The 14,200-nt window shown below is 38.7% G+C and overlaps 1 protein-coding gene across 4 annotated transcripts in view; it reads left to right on the forward strand.

Moving 5' to 3' along the window:
• The window catches only part of slc25a26 (solute carrier family 25 member 26), a 193,853-nt gene that overhangs the window by 158,416 nt on the left and 21,237 nt on the right, over positions 1-14,200 (forward strand). For all 4 annotated transcript variants that reach the window (XM_060835677.1, XM_060835679.1, XM_060835678.1 and 1 more), the window contains one exon: positions 10,886-10,930. In XM_060835677.1, the coding sequence (XP_060691660.1) occupies positions 10,886-10,930 (45 nt within the window). The remainder of the gene's footprint in view (positions 1-10,885; positions 10,931-14,200) is intronic.

The raw sequence follows: 14,200 nt of genomic DNA on the forward strand, positions 1-14,200 counted from the left end.
GTAGACCATTATGGGTGTAATCTGCAGATCAAAACCTCTATCTTTTTCAAATTAATACATTCTTAACCATGGGATTGTAGTTATATAATTTAGATTTTTCGTCTTAAGAAATATCTACCAAATCCAAGCTACTATTTTAGAAATTAACTCTTAGGTTTTTTTTCATTTAAGAATTTAATTAAGGTTAAATTATGAATATTAGCCTATGATGTCTGTATTTATAATGAGAACCTGCTTTCTCTCAAAAAGCAATTGGATGTTCCAATTTAAAAAAACACATGCATTGCTGTATTCTGGGTATGCTTTTGCAGACAGTCTCTCACTTTGGTATATGATTTCCACAGATTTAATGAGTATTTAGTCAAAGCTTGAATGTTGAGGATACTCTGTTAAGATCATCAGAGCTTTGTCTCGTCCTGTTATCCATCCTGCACTTAAACACAGATTCTGCTGAATTCTTGCTTCTTAAACAGGTTATTTCTACCCCTGAAGAGATTCCAAAAATGTGAATCCCTGTCCCACACTCCTCAGCCATACATTAACTTGATCTATCCTCCTTTTCCAACTCACACAAGCACGTGGGCGGAATCCAGATATTACCTTCAAGGACCAATGTTTTAACCTTCTGCCCAATTTCCTATAGTATTTCGTTAGAATCTCATCCCTTTGTTTTCCTATGTCGTTGGCTGGCACCAACATGTTTCTACTGGTCACTCTCCTCTTTGAGAAGAATCTCCACCCTCTCTGAGATATCCATGACCCTGGCACCAGGGAGGCATCACACCTTTCTGATGTCTCGCTGTCAATTGCAGAAATGTCTATCTGTGCCCCTGACTAGACAGTCTCCTATTATAATCGATTGCTTGGAACCTGACATACTCCTCACGACAGTGGAGGCAGCCTCAGTACCGGAAGCTTGGCTTGCAGTGCTAATTCCCCTGAGGGTCCATCACCTGCTATATTTTCAAAAACAGCATACTTGCTTGTGATGGGGATAGCCACAGGACACTCCTGCGTATATACTTCTGTTTTGATGGATAATAGTGAAAACATGTTTGCATAATCAATGATTATCAGTAATTTTTTTCAAATATGAAAGTTAAACAACAGCCACAAGCAAATATGGCTTTTCTAATGCACAATGCTATTTATTGTCGTCTTAGCAATTAAGGATCACGATCTTTACATATGTAGCCATGAATCTTGTACACTACCGTTCAGTTACTTTGGATCAGTGCATTATGCTATGAGGGCAGCTGCAATTTGTCAGATTTCTATCAAAGGGGTTAAAATGTTAATTTATTCAGTAATGTTAAGTGATTCATTTGGAGCAAAGATGTTGTGATAGATTTATTTCATATTCTTTTGGAACTATGGAATTATTTTAAAGACCAATTTAGTCTCTTGTCAGTAACCTGTTGAATCTTTAAATCAGCAACTTGAAATTTCATAATGAGTTGTTCATTCTATTGCTCAGTTATTGGAATTTTGCAAGTACATTAGTCTCATGTTAGCCACACCAGCAGTTCAAAGTTCCCAGAGTACAACAATGTTTCCCCACCAAATAGGTCAATAGGAGAGCAGTGGTTTGATCAGAGATTGTTACATCTGTTTATGCAATTTATTGAACTGAAGAGTGAAATTACTAATAGCCAGTCCCTGGGTATGTGGAGTTCACAGTGTTGTCTGTGAATCATAAAACGTTTCTGTCGGAACATAGGAGCAGTAGTAGACCTTTTGAGCCAACGTTACAATTCATTAAGATCACTCCACCATAGAACCATATACTCCCTCATCAATCAAACATTTATCTAACTCAGCCTTGAATAAATTTGAGGACCCAACCTATAATATTTTATGGGCAAGAGAATTCCATGTTCTAGCCACACTCTAAAAGTAAAACAAAATTCTCATCTTCAACTTGGTCACCTGAGCCAATGGACTGAGGAGTGGCAGATGGAATTTAATTTGGATAAATGTGAGGTGTTGCATTTTAGTAACGTGAACAAGGGCAGGACTTAGGGCCCTGGGGAGTGTTGTTGAACAGAGAGACCTAGGAGGGTTCAGGTGCATAGATCTTTGCAAATTGCATCGCAGGTATACAGGATGGTTAAGAAGGCATTTAATATGTGTGCCTTTATTGCTCAGACCATTGAGTATATGCATTGGGGCATCATATTGGGTTTATATGGGATGTTGGTGAGGCCAATTTTGGAGTACTGTGTATACTTTTGGTTGGGGGGGGTCAGAAAATATTGACTAGGATGTTGCTGGGACTAGAGGGTTTGAGTTATAAGAAAAGGTTGGATAGGCTGAGACAGTTTTCACTAGAGCACAAGAGGTTGAGGCATGACCCGCCGAAGCACAACCCACCCATACCCCTACACTTGCCCCTTACATAACACTACGGGCAATTTAACATGGCCAATTCACCTGACCCGCACATCTTTGGATTGTGCGAGGAAACCGGTGCACCCGGAGGAAACCCACGCAGACACGGGGAGAATGTGCAAACTCCACACAGTCAGTCACCTGAGGTGGGAATTGAACCCGGGTCTCTGGCACTGTGAGGCAGCAGTGCTAACCACTGTGCCACCGTACTACCCGCACACTTTTGGACATTTACAAAATACGAGGGGCACAGATAAGGTGAATAGCAAATTTATTTTCCCTCGGCTGGGGGAGTTCAAAATTAAGGGGCATATTTTTCACGTGGAAAGAGAAATATTTAAAAGATTCTTGAGGGGCACCTTTTTCATACCAAGGATGATTTTGATTGTGGAATGAACCACTAGTGGAAGTGGTAGATGTAGGCACAGTTGCAATTTTTAAGAGGTTTGGATAGGTACATGAATAGGAAAGGTTTAGAAGGATATGGACTAAATGTAGGAAAGTGAAACTAGTTTTGTATGGGAAACTTAGTCACCATGGATGGATGACTCTAAAAGTGTGACATTTATCTGTAAAGTGTGTTCTGAAGTTTGTTTCCCAAAAGAGAAAACAAGTTCTGGATCCAGTGTCCTCAAGATCCTCTATATGCTAATAAGATCACCTCTCATTTTCTAAACTCCATTGGAAGAGTGAACCTTCGCTTAAGCACTTCAAAAGCAATGACACCTTTTTTTCAAGTAAGTAACTCGAAACTATACACTGTATTTGAGATGCGGTCTCACCAAAGCCTGTACATCTGCAGTAAACTTCTCTTTTGCATTCACACCCCATGCAATAAATCACAACATTCAGTTTGCCCTGTCAATCGCCTGTTGTATTTACTCACGAGCCTTCTTTGATTTATGTGCCAGCAATCCTAATCTCTACCAATAAATTCTGCAATTAAATGCCAAAAATATGAGTTCATATTTACTCATATTTATTCTGCACAAACCAAGTTCTTGTCCACTCATTTAGCGTGTCTGTATCCTTTCACAGAATCTCTGTCTCTTCTTGATAACATAATTTTCTTCCTATCTTGGTGTCATCGGCATGTATAACTGCTGCACATTCAGTTCCCTGATTGTCAACTGTACAGCCTCACTCTCTCATTGTCATTATCAATTATTAATCAAATCTCTCATTGTCCTCATTGTTTATAGATCTCACTCCTTTTTGGAACAATTCCCCATGGATGAAAGCACCTGAAAGAATCCATTTGAACTAAGGAATTTGGAGCATTCCTGAAAGTTGAAGAAATAGTTATTCTTGGTTAATTATTAGGCTGACCATCGCTGACCATCCCTGACCATCTCAAAAGCTGAAAACTGTGCCTCCTGCAGACTCCACAGACAGTAACCCTAAACACCTCTCAATGTGGGATCCTGATAGTACCTGTCACTGGAGCTGAATGCCACTCATTTTGAGAATCCCCTTTCCTCTCTGGGACCCCACTCCCCATCCCCTCCCTCTGCTGGAACTGTTACGACCAGCCTACCTCAACCTACTGCGAACACTCGCACCCAGCATTCTAACCCCTGCCCACCTGACACCGTACCATTTTTGACAGCAATTGTCAGAGTGACTCTCTGAATTTTAAAATTTAAGGATACGGCAGCTGACTGGTATCTAAAATGGGCCATAGTTTGCCTTTCCTAGACAGTTCTGCATTTTACCAGGGAACTGTCAGCTCTGTATTTCTGAAGAAATATTGATCGCAATCTTCTGTTAGAACTGCGCAGCTGTTCCCTGGCGTATCTGCAAGAGATTGCTCCTCCACAGGAAATCCAACCCTCTCTTCACTATTTTTCTTCCTGTTTTTGAAAGGGTCCTCAAAACTAGAGATGAGGAGGAATTTCTTCTCTCAGTAGGCAGTGAATCTGTGGAGTTTTTGTTTGCGCTGAGATCTCTCAAGGCTGGGTTGTTATATTCAAAGCTGAGGTAGACAAATTTTCATCAGTAAGGGAATCAAGGGCCCTGAGGGAAAAAAAAGGCCAGAAAAATGCAGTTGGAAGTTGCCAAATCAGCCATGACCTCTCAGTGATAGAGCAGTCTCAATGGGCTGAATAGTTTACGTCTGCTTCTGTGCCTTACAGACTAACCTACCTTTTAATGATAGCGTCAATCATCTGACCGGTTTGTTTTACCTGTCTTATTAAGGTGCAAGTATAATTGCACTGCTGTTGTATACATAATAGTTAAAATGTTTTGGTTGTTTATGCATTGGATACTTGACTTCAAGCTTGAGTTGCTTCATCTTATGTTTTCAAATGTTATCTGGTGCAGTATTCCTACTACGCCAAGTACAGTTTCACCAGGGATTACAGCAGATTTTATAGCACTTAAAGCCCACACATTAATGGGTGACGATAGCTTTGTAAGGTTTTAAAAGCCTGTGCTTAATGTAAAAGCTTTTATTTGAAGATTGTGCATTTAAAACGATCCAAAAAAAAACTGCAGTAACGGGAATGCCAGACTTGGTCCTGCTGCCCTTTCTAATTTACATACATTATTTGAAGTGCTTACCGTAAGAATGCTCTGCGCTATGAGATTACTAAGGTGGCCTAAGATTGTGAAGAGAAATTGCTGCCTTTCACTGGATGTCAGTAGGTATTGGTGGATGTTCTGATTGATGAGCCTTTTTGTTTTGTTGAAAATTGCCATTTAGATTTTTGCTTTAAAGACTTTGGGATAGAAATGAATCTGAACTTGCTTTCAGATCCAGACTCTCAGACAGAGGCCTGAAGCTGGGTATTGAGCCTTGTAGTATTTGGATGAGCTCTGAGTTCCTTTGCTAGCAACAACCCTTGTCCATGTCACTCAGGTATGGTGAGGAAAGAGGACCAAGGAGGGGAAGGCAAATGAAGTTTGGGAGAGAGACCATGCAGCAGTGCTGGCTTCCCATGAAAAGCAATAAAAACAAGTTTTCTGAGCTGTGGGTACAAACAAAATGCATTGGAACAAGCCCAATTTCTAAAAAGGTTCATTCAGTAGACATTAGGTTTCTCATTAACACTTACAAGGTTCTTTATGCCTGTTTCTGTGGCTACCTGGGGAATACAATAATTGTTATCTGTCAAATCGTTTAACTTATACAATAATGGAATTATCTAGGATATATAATACAGTAACTGGCCATTTGACTCAAGTAATCCATGCTACGGCTCCACATGAACCTTCTGCCTCTTATCCTCATTTGAACATATCAGAATAGCTTTTGGGTCTGTTCTCTTTTGTTTTTTTTTGTTTTGCTTACTATTAACTGCATGTATGCTGATACAATCTATGCAGTAGTTAGTTCCTCCTTCTTACTGAACTCTGGATAAAGAAGTTACTCTTAATTGTCTGTTGGATTTAGTAGTGATTAACATATGTATGGGCTCTAGTTCTGGACTCTTGCCAACTAAGATGTTTTGTAAAAACAGCTACCCAATTAAATTCTTTCTTGATCTTAAAGATGTTAATCCTGTTCTTTCTGGATTAAGAGTCCGTTCTTGACAAATAGCGTCTTTGTTTGGTATCATCTTTGTTCATCTGTTTTGTAGCTTCTCCAATGCTTGTATCTCACATCTATGACATGGAATATACATAGTACTCTTAAGTGTGATCTTGGATAATATAATTATTTTGTTTTACACTTATCCTTTAGAAAGTAACTCCAGTGCTTGTTTGTTTTTTGAAAAAAAATTGCTTTAACATCAGCATTTTTTATATCTATGCAATCCTAGATTCCTTTGCTTCACCAACCGATTTGGACTCTTATTTATAAAGGGCTTTGACTGACATGTTCTTCTAATCAAATGAAAAACTTTATACATTACTTTCAGCCTGATGAAAGAAAATGTAATTTTGTATGCACAAGCAGTCAATCATCTTTTAAGCTATGCTGCTGAAAACCTATAGGTAACATTACACTAGCATTAGCAAGCCTGAACGCAGATGTTGGTTCTGACTTTGTGCTAATATTCTATTACATTTCAGCTGTTAAAGTATCACATGTATAGTGTCTTTTTGGTAAAAAAAAAATGAACTCCATTTAATTTATGATTCCTTTAAAATCTCTGAAGGTTGTTTTTTCTTCAAAATAAACGTGTTTATGAGAAGTACAAAAGATTATGTGAAGGAACATGTAAAATAGAAGCAAAAGTAACCAATCAGCCCCAAGAGTCTGCTGTTCCATTCAATACAATCATGGCTGGTCAGTTTGTGTTTTGAATTCCACATTCCCATCCACCCCTGATAATCTTAATTCCCCCTGTCCAAGCAAGAATCCATCCACTTCTGTCTTAAAGATATTCACCGACCCTGCCCCCACTTGTCTCTGAGGCAGTGATTCAAATTCACACAAAGAAATACTCACCTTATCTTCGTCATGAAAGGATGACCCCAGTTTTATGACAGCGTCTCCTCATTCTGGACTGACCAGTAAAAGGAAATATCTTTTTCATGTCTCTTTGTCAAGACCCTTCAGGATCCTAGACACTTCAGTCAAGTCCCACTCACTCTTCTAAACTCCAGTAATAACATATCTAGCCTATCCCCATAAGACAACTCACTCGTTCCTGATGTCAGTTGAGTAAAGCTCTGAACAAACTCCATTTACATTATGTCTTAAATAACGAGACTAAAACTGCATGTGGTATTCAAGATGTTGTCTCACCAATGTCCTATATAACTGAAGGATAACACTCTTACTTTTAGGTTAAATTCCTCTCAGTAAAGGATAATATCCCATTAGCCTCCTTGATTACATGCTGTACTGACATACTGACATTTTTGTGACTCATGCATGAGAACAACTGAATTCCTCTGCACTCAGAACTCTACATCCACCTCTATTTAACTAGTACTCTGTTCCTTGATTCTTTCTGCCAAAATAAACAACTTCATCCATTTTCCAACATTAGGTTCCATCTGCCAGATATTTCCCACCCAAGCAATGTATCTATCTCCATCTGCAACTTCCCAGGCCATCTTAATCCTTTCTGTTTTTCCTGCCATGGATCCTGAAAGACCTGCTGAATATTTCCAGTTCTGTTGATTTTTATTTCAGATTTCCAGCATCCAAAGTACTTTGCATTTATTTTAGTAACCTATCCCAAAATGGTTCCCAAAAAAAAAGCTGGCACTGAATCATGTAATCATTTGTCAGACTGTACTTTCCTCCGAATTGAAAAACAGCCTGATTCTGATTCTCTTCTGACCTATACTAGAACTTTTTAGCTGCAAAAATTTCAAAAGCGTAAAAAGAATGAAACTCAAATTTTCTTTCTCTCAATAGATGCTGCCTGACCTGTGAATATTTCCAACATTCTCAATATTTTGCTGTTGTATTAGTATTCACAAACTACCTCTTGCTGTCTCATATTTTAAACGCTGTGTGCTAGTGTCCAAGGTGTCCTTTGGATTTTCAATTTTCTGTACAATTTCTTTCATATATACATGATAATGACCAATATATTCCATTTGTCTTTGTCGGTTACTACAAGTAAAATGCTGCAAGGCAGGGAATCAATTCAAATCAGACTGAATTAAGCAATATTTCTTTTGTACCAATTTAGACTGAAGCCCAAGAATGTACCCGAGAAAATTGGTGTTGACAGGTTTCCTAACGAAGTTGAAATGACCTATTTTCTTCTGACAAACCAAGCTTTTTCAAGGTCACCTGCCATAGATTTTCAGAAATGCATCCTTGTTTAATTCAGAATGAATTTAAAAAAAAGATCCAGTGTGTGCTGAGCCCAGTAGTAAGCAGGCATTTTCTAAGCACACTTAAATTGCAAGTATTTGGCAAAGGAGACCTGCGCTGACCTTTCTAGTGAAATTTTGAGATGCCCCTGGAGAGAATACTTTCTGTCAAAGATGACAAACATCCTCAGAGGTTTCATTTTGTCAGCTCTGCGTATAGCAATGGCATTGATTTCTTCTCACTGCCATTTCCTGTCTCTGCTGATAATAAATGTGCAGTGACAGGTGTCTGTCAAGCACACTTCTGCTAGAAAATTGAAATAAATCCCTCTCATTTATTAGCCATGACAGTAGGTTTGAGAAAAGCTCTAACCTTTTTTGTTGCATTCTGGAAGAGACAGTAACAAAATGTCTTAAGTTCAGTTGCATGTCTACAGTTTGTCACTAAGCCATGGGAGATCAGTGTTAGCTCATTGTTACTGTATTAGCTATAGTAATCATAGTATTGAACCGATAAAGCTGTTTACCTTCAGGTCATGATTCATGGTCTCACTGCCCTCAGGATCAATATTCTGCATGACCAACCGAGGTATCGTGTAATAGTTGATAGTAAGTTACGAGTAATTCAATCAAGGAGTTGCTATGACACAAAAGTTTGTGTGGTTTACAAATGGTCACAGGCCACTAGAAATTAAGTTGAACCTATACTGTACTACTAACTATTTGCTATTCAAGGTAACGTACTGTATGTCTTAAATAGTATGTTTTTCACTGAGTAAATGCAAAGTTGACAAACATATGCTCAATGTGATTTATCAGTGCTGTATAATATTATGTAATAGGTACTGCAATCAATTTTCCTTCAACTTTCAAATTAGCAAAGAATACAATTTTCAGTGTATTGGTAAAGCAGTTACTCACAAAAAATAGCACATAATTGTAAGCAATACACAATGAACTGAAAGAGGGATTGAATGATCCAGTGGATAATCACATTAACTTTGGTTTCATTTCAAATATTGTGTTCAGAGTTTGAATCTACTGCACAAAAATCCTGTAGTTCAATGTGTTTGCCTGTGTATGTGCAATCTCCATTTCAATAACAACATTTATAATGGCAACCGGATATGTAAGCGTGTGATGTAATTCCACCTGCCTGCCAAGCATTAGATTGCCTCAGTTTTGCATATTCTTGTTTCTTAACTTGTCATGCAGAAAAACTCCAATGCTGTTAACATCAAATTGAAGTATTGTATCAGAATAAGTGTAGATACTTAATACTGAGATAAGCTCTGCTTTAGGTTTACTTACCATTGTCAAGCTGTACCTTCTTTATACACCCTTCACCTCCTTACACACATGCTCACAGTGAAAATCAGATATTGCAATGTCACAGCAGATTAGCTGATGTGAGCATTACCATGTTTCATTCAGAAATGTGCAGACTGAAAGGGTTACAGAACTTGTTTTATGATTCTGTTTTTCAAGTGATATAATGATGTCCAATGTGCAAATCGGGTGTGTACCACGACCATGCAATCCTTTACCTCTAGACTAAAGCTTTGCTGCTGATTTTTTTTTAAATGGACTCACTGATAAATTAAAAGGGAAACACACAGGCTAAAAAAAAATTGAGAGTGACTCCATTGACTGAATAAACTTTAACTCAATGTGTACAAAGGTTAAATGCAGTTAAGGATAAAAGATCCAGATAAAAATGAAATTTTGTTCAGCCCTTTAAGACAGTATTGCAGGGACTGTAGTGGAAATGTTCGTTGCTTGGAGTACAGGGTTGAAGTTGAAGACTCTGTCAGCAGTTGCATCGGCTTTTGTAGTAGAATAGTGTAGACCCAACAGGTGAAGCAAGTTCAGGGAGCTTCAAGAGAAGGCCACTTTTCCATTAAGGTTCTGCTGGCATGACATTTGAAAACTGCCTGGATTCCTTTTCAGTCCGGCTCCTTCCTACATAAATGTCAGTGATGAAAGGAAATTCCATATCTTACATGTTATTCACACTTGCTTTGTCTTTTTTTTTGCTGTGGCCTGGAACTGTTTTCACAGGTCCTGCTGTGGTCACTGCTCAAAACAGCTGTGAGCCAGAATTTATACATTCAAAACCCAACATAGCTGCTATCCCAAGTTGTCACTTCCTGCTTCCATATGGGGCAATAAGTTAGCTCAGACCTGCAGGATAGTCCCATTTCATTGTCTTTGTGCCAGTCGTTATTTTAACTGGTTCTCATTCTTTCAGGTTCAGTGTGTTGAGGCAGAGCTGTTTACCCCACCAGGGAGACCATTCTAAATGGATTTCTGTTTATCCCAGTGGAAACGTACATCCTTCTTGAGGTAGTATAGTCTGCTTTCTCATTCTGGCTGAGAGGCCAGATAGCTCGTGGTGACCATTTCTTTTAAAGCTCCTTACGGTCATCTAAAAAAGAGATTACAATTTGTTGTAAAATCCATAGAAATTATATATTCATGACACATGCAATGAAATACCATTCCCTTGCGTGAATGAATGCAGCTCCAAGACCACTATCTAGGACAAATCAGCACCCTATGGAAGAGCTTAAACATTGCTTCTGCTATTGATAGACAGGGATTGCGGTGTGTACCATCTATACAATGCACTGCAGAAGTTTGGCAAGACTCTTCTGATTGTATCTTCCAAACTTGTGACCTTTGCCACCTGGAAGAATAATGTTCTTGTGAAGGAATACAAGAAAAAGGTGGTGAACTTGCTGATCTCTTTGGTTTTCACTTTCAGATTCCCTTTGCTCTGGTCCAGTTTCCTCTGTGGGAGTTTCTTAAGGTAGGTTAACACTTTTGTGGTGTAAATAACTTAGCTTCAGCACTGGTTTACTTTCTGGATTTGTGCTGAGTCCATGCCGATATAGTCACCACTCGGATCCCATGCTTGGATTGCCAGCCCTTCCTGGATACTCTCTGAGAGGCTTTATCACATGACTCCAACTTTCAGTGATGCACACTTGGTCACCTAACATGCCCATTATGATAATGGGCAAGATTCTTATGCCAACCAGAAAGCTCTTTGTTACACGATTGTTAGATTATCCCCTCTGCCTGTGCCTCTTTTCCCTTCATGTTCAATACTTTAAAAATTTAATAAACATTGTGTTGAACAATTTTTAATAACCTGTACTTAACTCTGTTAATTCTTGTTTTCGCTCGTCTGTTTTGTGCATTGTGGAATTTTTAACACCAAAAATGCTACATAAATATAAGTTGTTATAATGGACCATTATCACCAACCTTGCAAACAATGACAGACATCCTGAGAAATTAAAAAGGGATTGAAATCTGGGTGGCTTCAGTACATCTTTTAAACCCCTATGCTAAACCATCCCTTGCATGCCATAGCTATTCCTTTTCTTCTCTCTCTCCTGCTTTTCCCCATGCTGGTTTCTGTCCTGTGTCATGGCATTCCAATACTCCCCCTTCCCTCTGCCTGCCTCCATGTTTGCAGCAGCACCTACCTCTCAAGGCTCCACGTCAGTGCACATATACCTCAGTGCAGAAACCAGTAACTAGGTTTTTTAGAAAAATATGACAAACACTGCTGCTTTCACTTTCTGATTTTTCAAACATTGAAGTCTTTCCCAACGACAGGATGGTAGTGGCATCGCAGGTTAAAGAAAAAGTAGAAGGGAGTTCAGTAAATTAAGTGTGCAATTCCCATCAGATGGAGCCTAGTCTTTCCTGACAACAGGGCCTTTGGTAATGACTAGTGAGCGAGGTAAAATACTCCACAGAGGTGTTATATCCCATCACCAAGTCATTCTTTATTTGTATGTGGAAAGTACTTGACACTGATTCAGCTCCCTCAAAGCCAGCCCTGAGCGAACAGAAACTCTGACACTCATGTTTATATCTGTCAACCAACACTCCCTGATTAACAGCCCCAATCAGGGACCTCATATACTATGAGGTCTTACCTGGCTGACTTGTACAATCACTACACTGGGTTTTAAGTTCTTCCCGATCTATTGGCCGTTGGTCTACAACCAACTAGGAAAAGAGGCAACAACATATTCAAAACAAATAAAAATTGGGTTTGTTCACAATATTTGAATTTAGCTGTTCTCTGTGACCCCTGATTAAAAAAGGATGTGTCTCCAACCAGTCGTCTGTGCGGTTCATGTGGCTCGGTGAACTAGCTCCACCCACAAATTAACATAACATCAAATCTGAATGGTGTGGATAAAGACAACCTACAGATTAAAATAGCAGGTTATAAGGGAGCAGGTTTTATGTTTAAAAGAATACATAAAACAAACTTTTTAATGTGTGATTCAGCTTTTAGGGACAAAAATGTTTAATGGGTGTAGTTCATTGAATAAATTGTCGGATTGTAGGCAGCAATTCCAAAGAAAATGTGGGTTAAATTTCATCACCAAATGGAAAAGTATGCCAGATGTATCTTTATTTCCTGTTACTGTTTTATCAACAGAGTTTCATTGGATGCTACTCTTGTGGATATTATAATCTGAGAATAATGTTGTTTGGCTGATAGAAAAGACATTGATTAGTCCAAGGGATTTGTGGATATACTGAAGCTTCCAGTGGACTTAGATTTGATCCCTTCTAATTTGAATGCCTAAAAAAAAATTAACCTGCTTTAATTACTTTTGCCTGTTTTCTGAAATCTAAACACCCCCTTTCTTAAAATGAAGCACAATCTGATTTTTAACATGCATAAGTAAAAACAAAAGACAAAACCTAAGCCAAAGTGGTGAACAGGGAGGAGTTAAAGTGAAAGACTATCCGAGAAGCTTAACAGAGATCTGCTGTGTGGGTTCCTCGGCTCAGCAGCAGTGAATTTATTTGAAATTTGTTATTCATAAGGGAAGAACAGGAGACTGGAATGGTTCTCTGTGACAAGAAGCTTTGAAGTAGAAAACAAAGTCCTCTATTCAATCTGCAACTTAATGTAGCACACGTGACCCTGACACGGCAATTAAGCCTGTTTCTGAAATAGTATTTGGATCATCATTTTTTAGGCAAACTGCATATGATGGCGGGAGAGAATTGCACCCTTTCAAAAACAATCTGATTACTTCATGCTGTTCTGACGGTTATGGGCCTTGGTGTAAACATGCTGCTTATTTCTGGCAGAAAGCTGGTGTGATGTTGTGACATGTCATGCAAATGATATTATAGTTAGTTTATGGCATCTTAACCAGACATCGTATACATGGGAACTTAAATTACATCTTTAATGTGTATCTGAAGACTCCTGTTGTTGTAGGTTTTGTCGTGGGAGTAGAAATGTTTTGGAGATAGCCTGTGAAATTTTGTGAAGTGAACGAGTGCATAGAAGCTTCAGTCACTCTCTGCCACCGGCAGACACAAGATAATATGGCCTTACAAATCTGACTGCCACCCTGCTTCGTTTTTATATCTGTACTGATGGTGATATACGCAAAATGCACAATAGCTATCATTCTTTTCGGTGCTGTACAGTGTTCCCATGTAGCAGTGGCATCACCTCATTTACTTCACTAGTGCATTGATGCTGGCAGGCCAGTAATATCATTGTGGTATAGTCATGTATAATTATTAACAGAACTAACACCACTTTACTTTATGGTCACCCTTGCTGATGGTATGAAGATGAATACTGGAATTCACCACTGTATAATTTAGCTTTTTCTTCCATGTCCACATACTATACTGCAGGGCTAGTTTGGCACAAGAGCTCTCAGAGCCATGTGTGATCAATTTTATTGTGAAGGGACTTTATCGTATTTCATTTATTACGAATCACTACAAATAAAAATCCTATCCGAGAGAGAATAATGGATTGATACATGCTGCTAAAGTTATGTTCTCAGTTAAAATTCCTCCTCCTCCTCAGATATAAAGAGGAATGTTTCCTTTAGTTCTGTCACATGTGTAAGTGTAAATTGAATTTAATGTACCGACTTAAATTTGGCAAGTTTTACAAGGCCACCTGATTCTGACACACAAATGCCCTTAAAGTTACATCACACACAATTTCTATGTGAACTCATAACAAAACTAGCAGTATACTGCAAGAATCGGTGCTGGGCCCACTGCT

This window comes from Hemiscyllium ocellatum, chromosome 14, assembly GCF_020745735.1.
Source record: "Hemiscyllium ocellatum isolate sHemOce1 chromosome 14, sHemOce1.pat.X.cur, whole genome shotgun sequence".
NCBI classification, from domain to species: Eukaryota; Metazoa; Chordata; class Chondrichthyes; order Orectolobiformes; family Hemiscylliidae; genus Hemiscyllium; species Hemiscyllium ocellatum.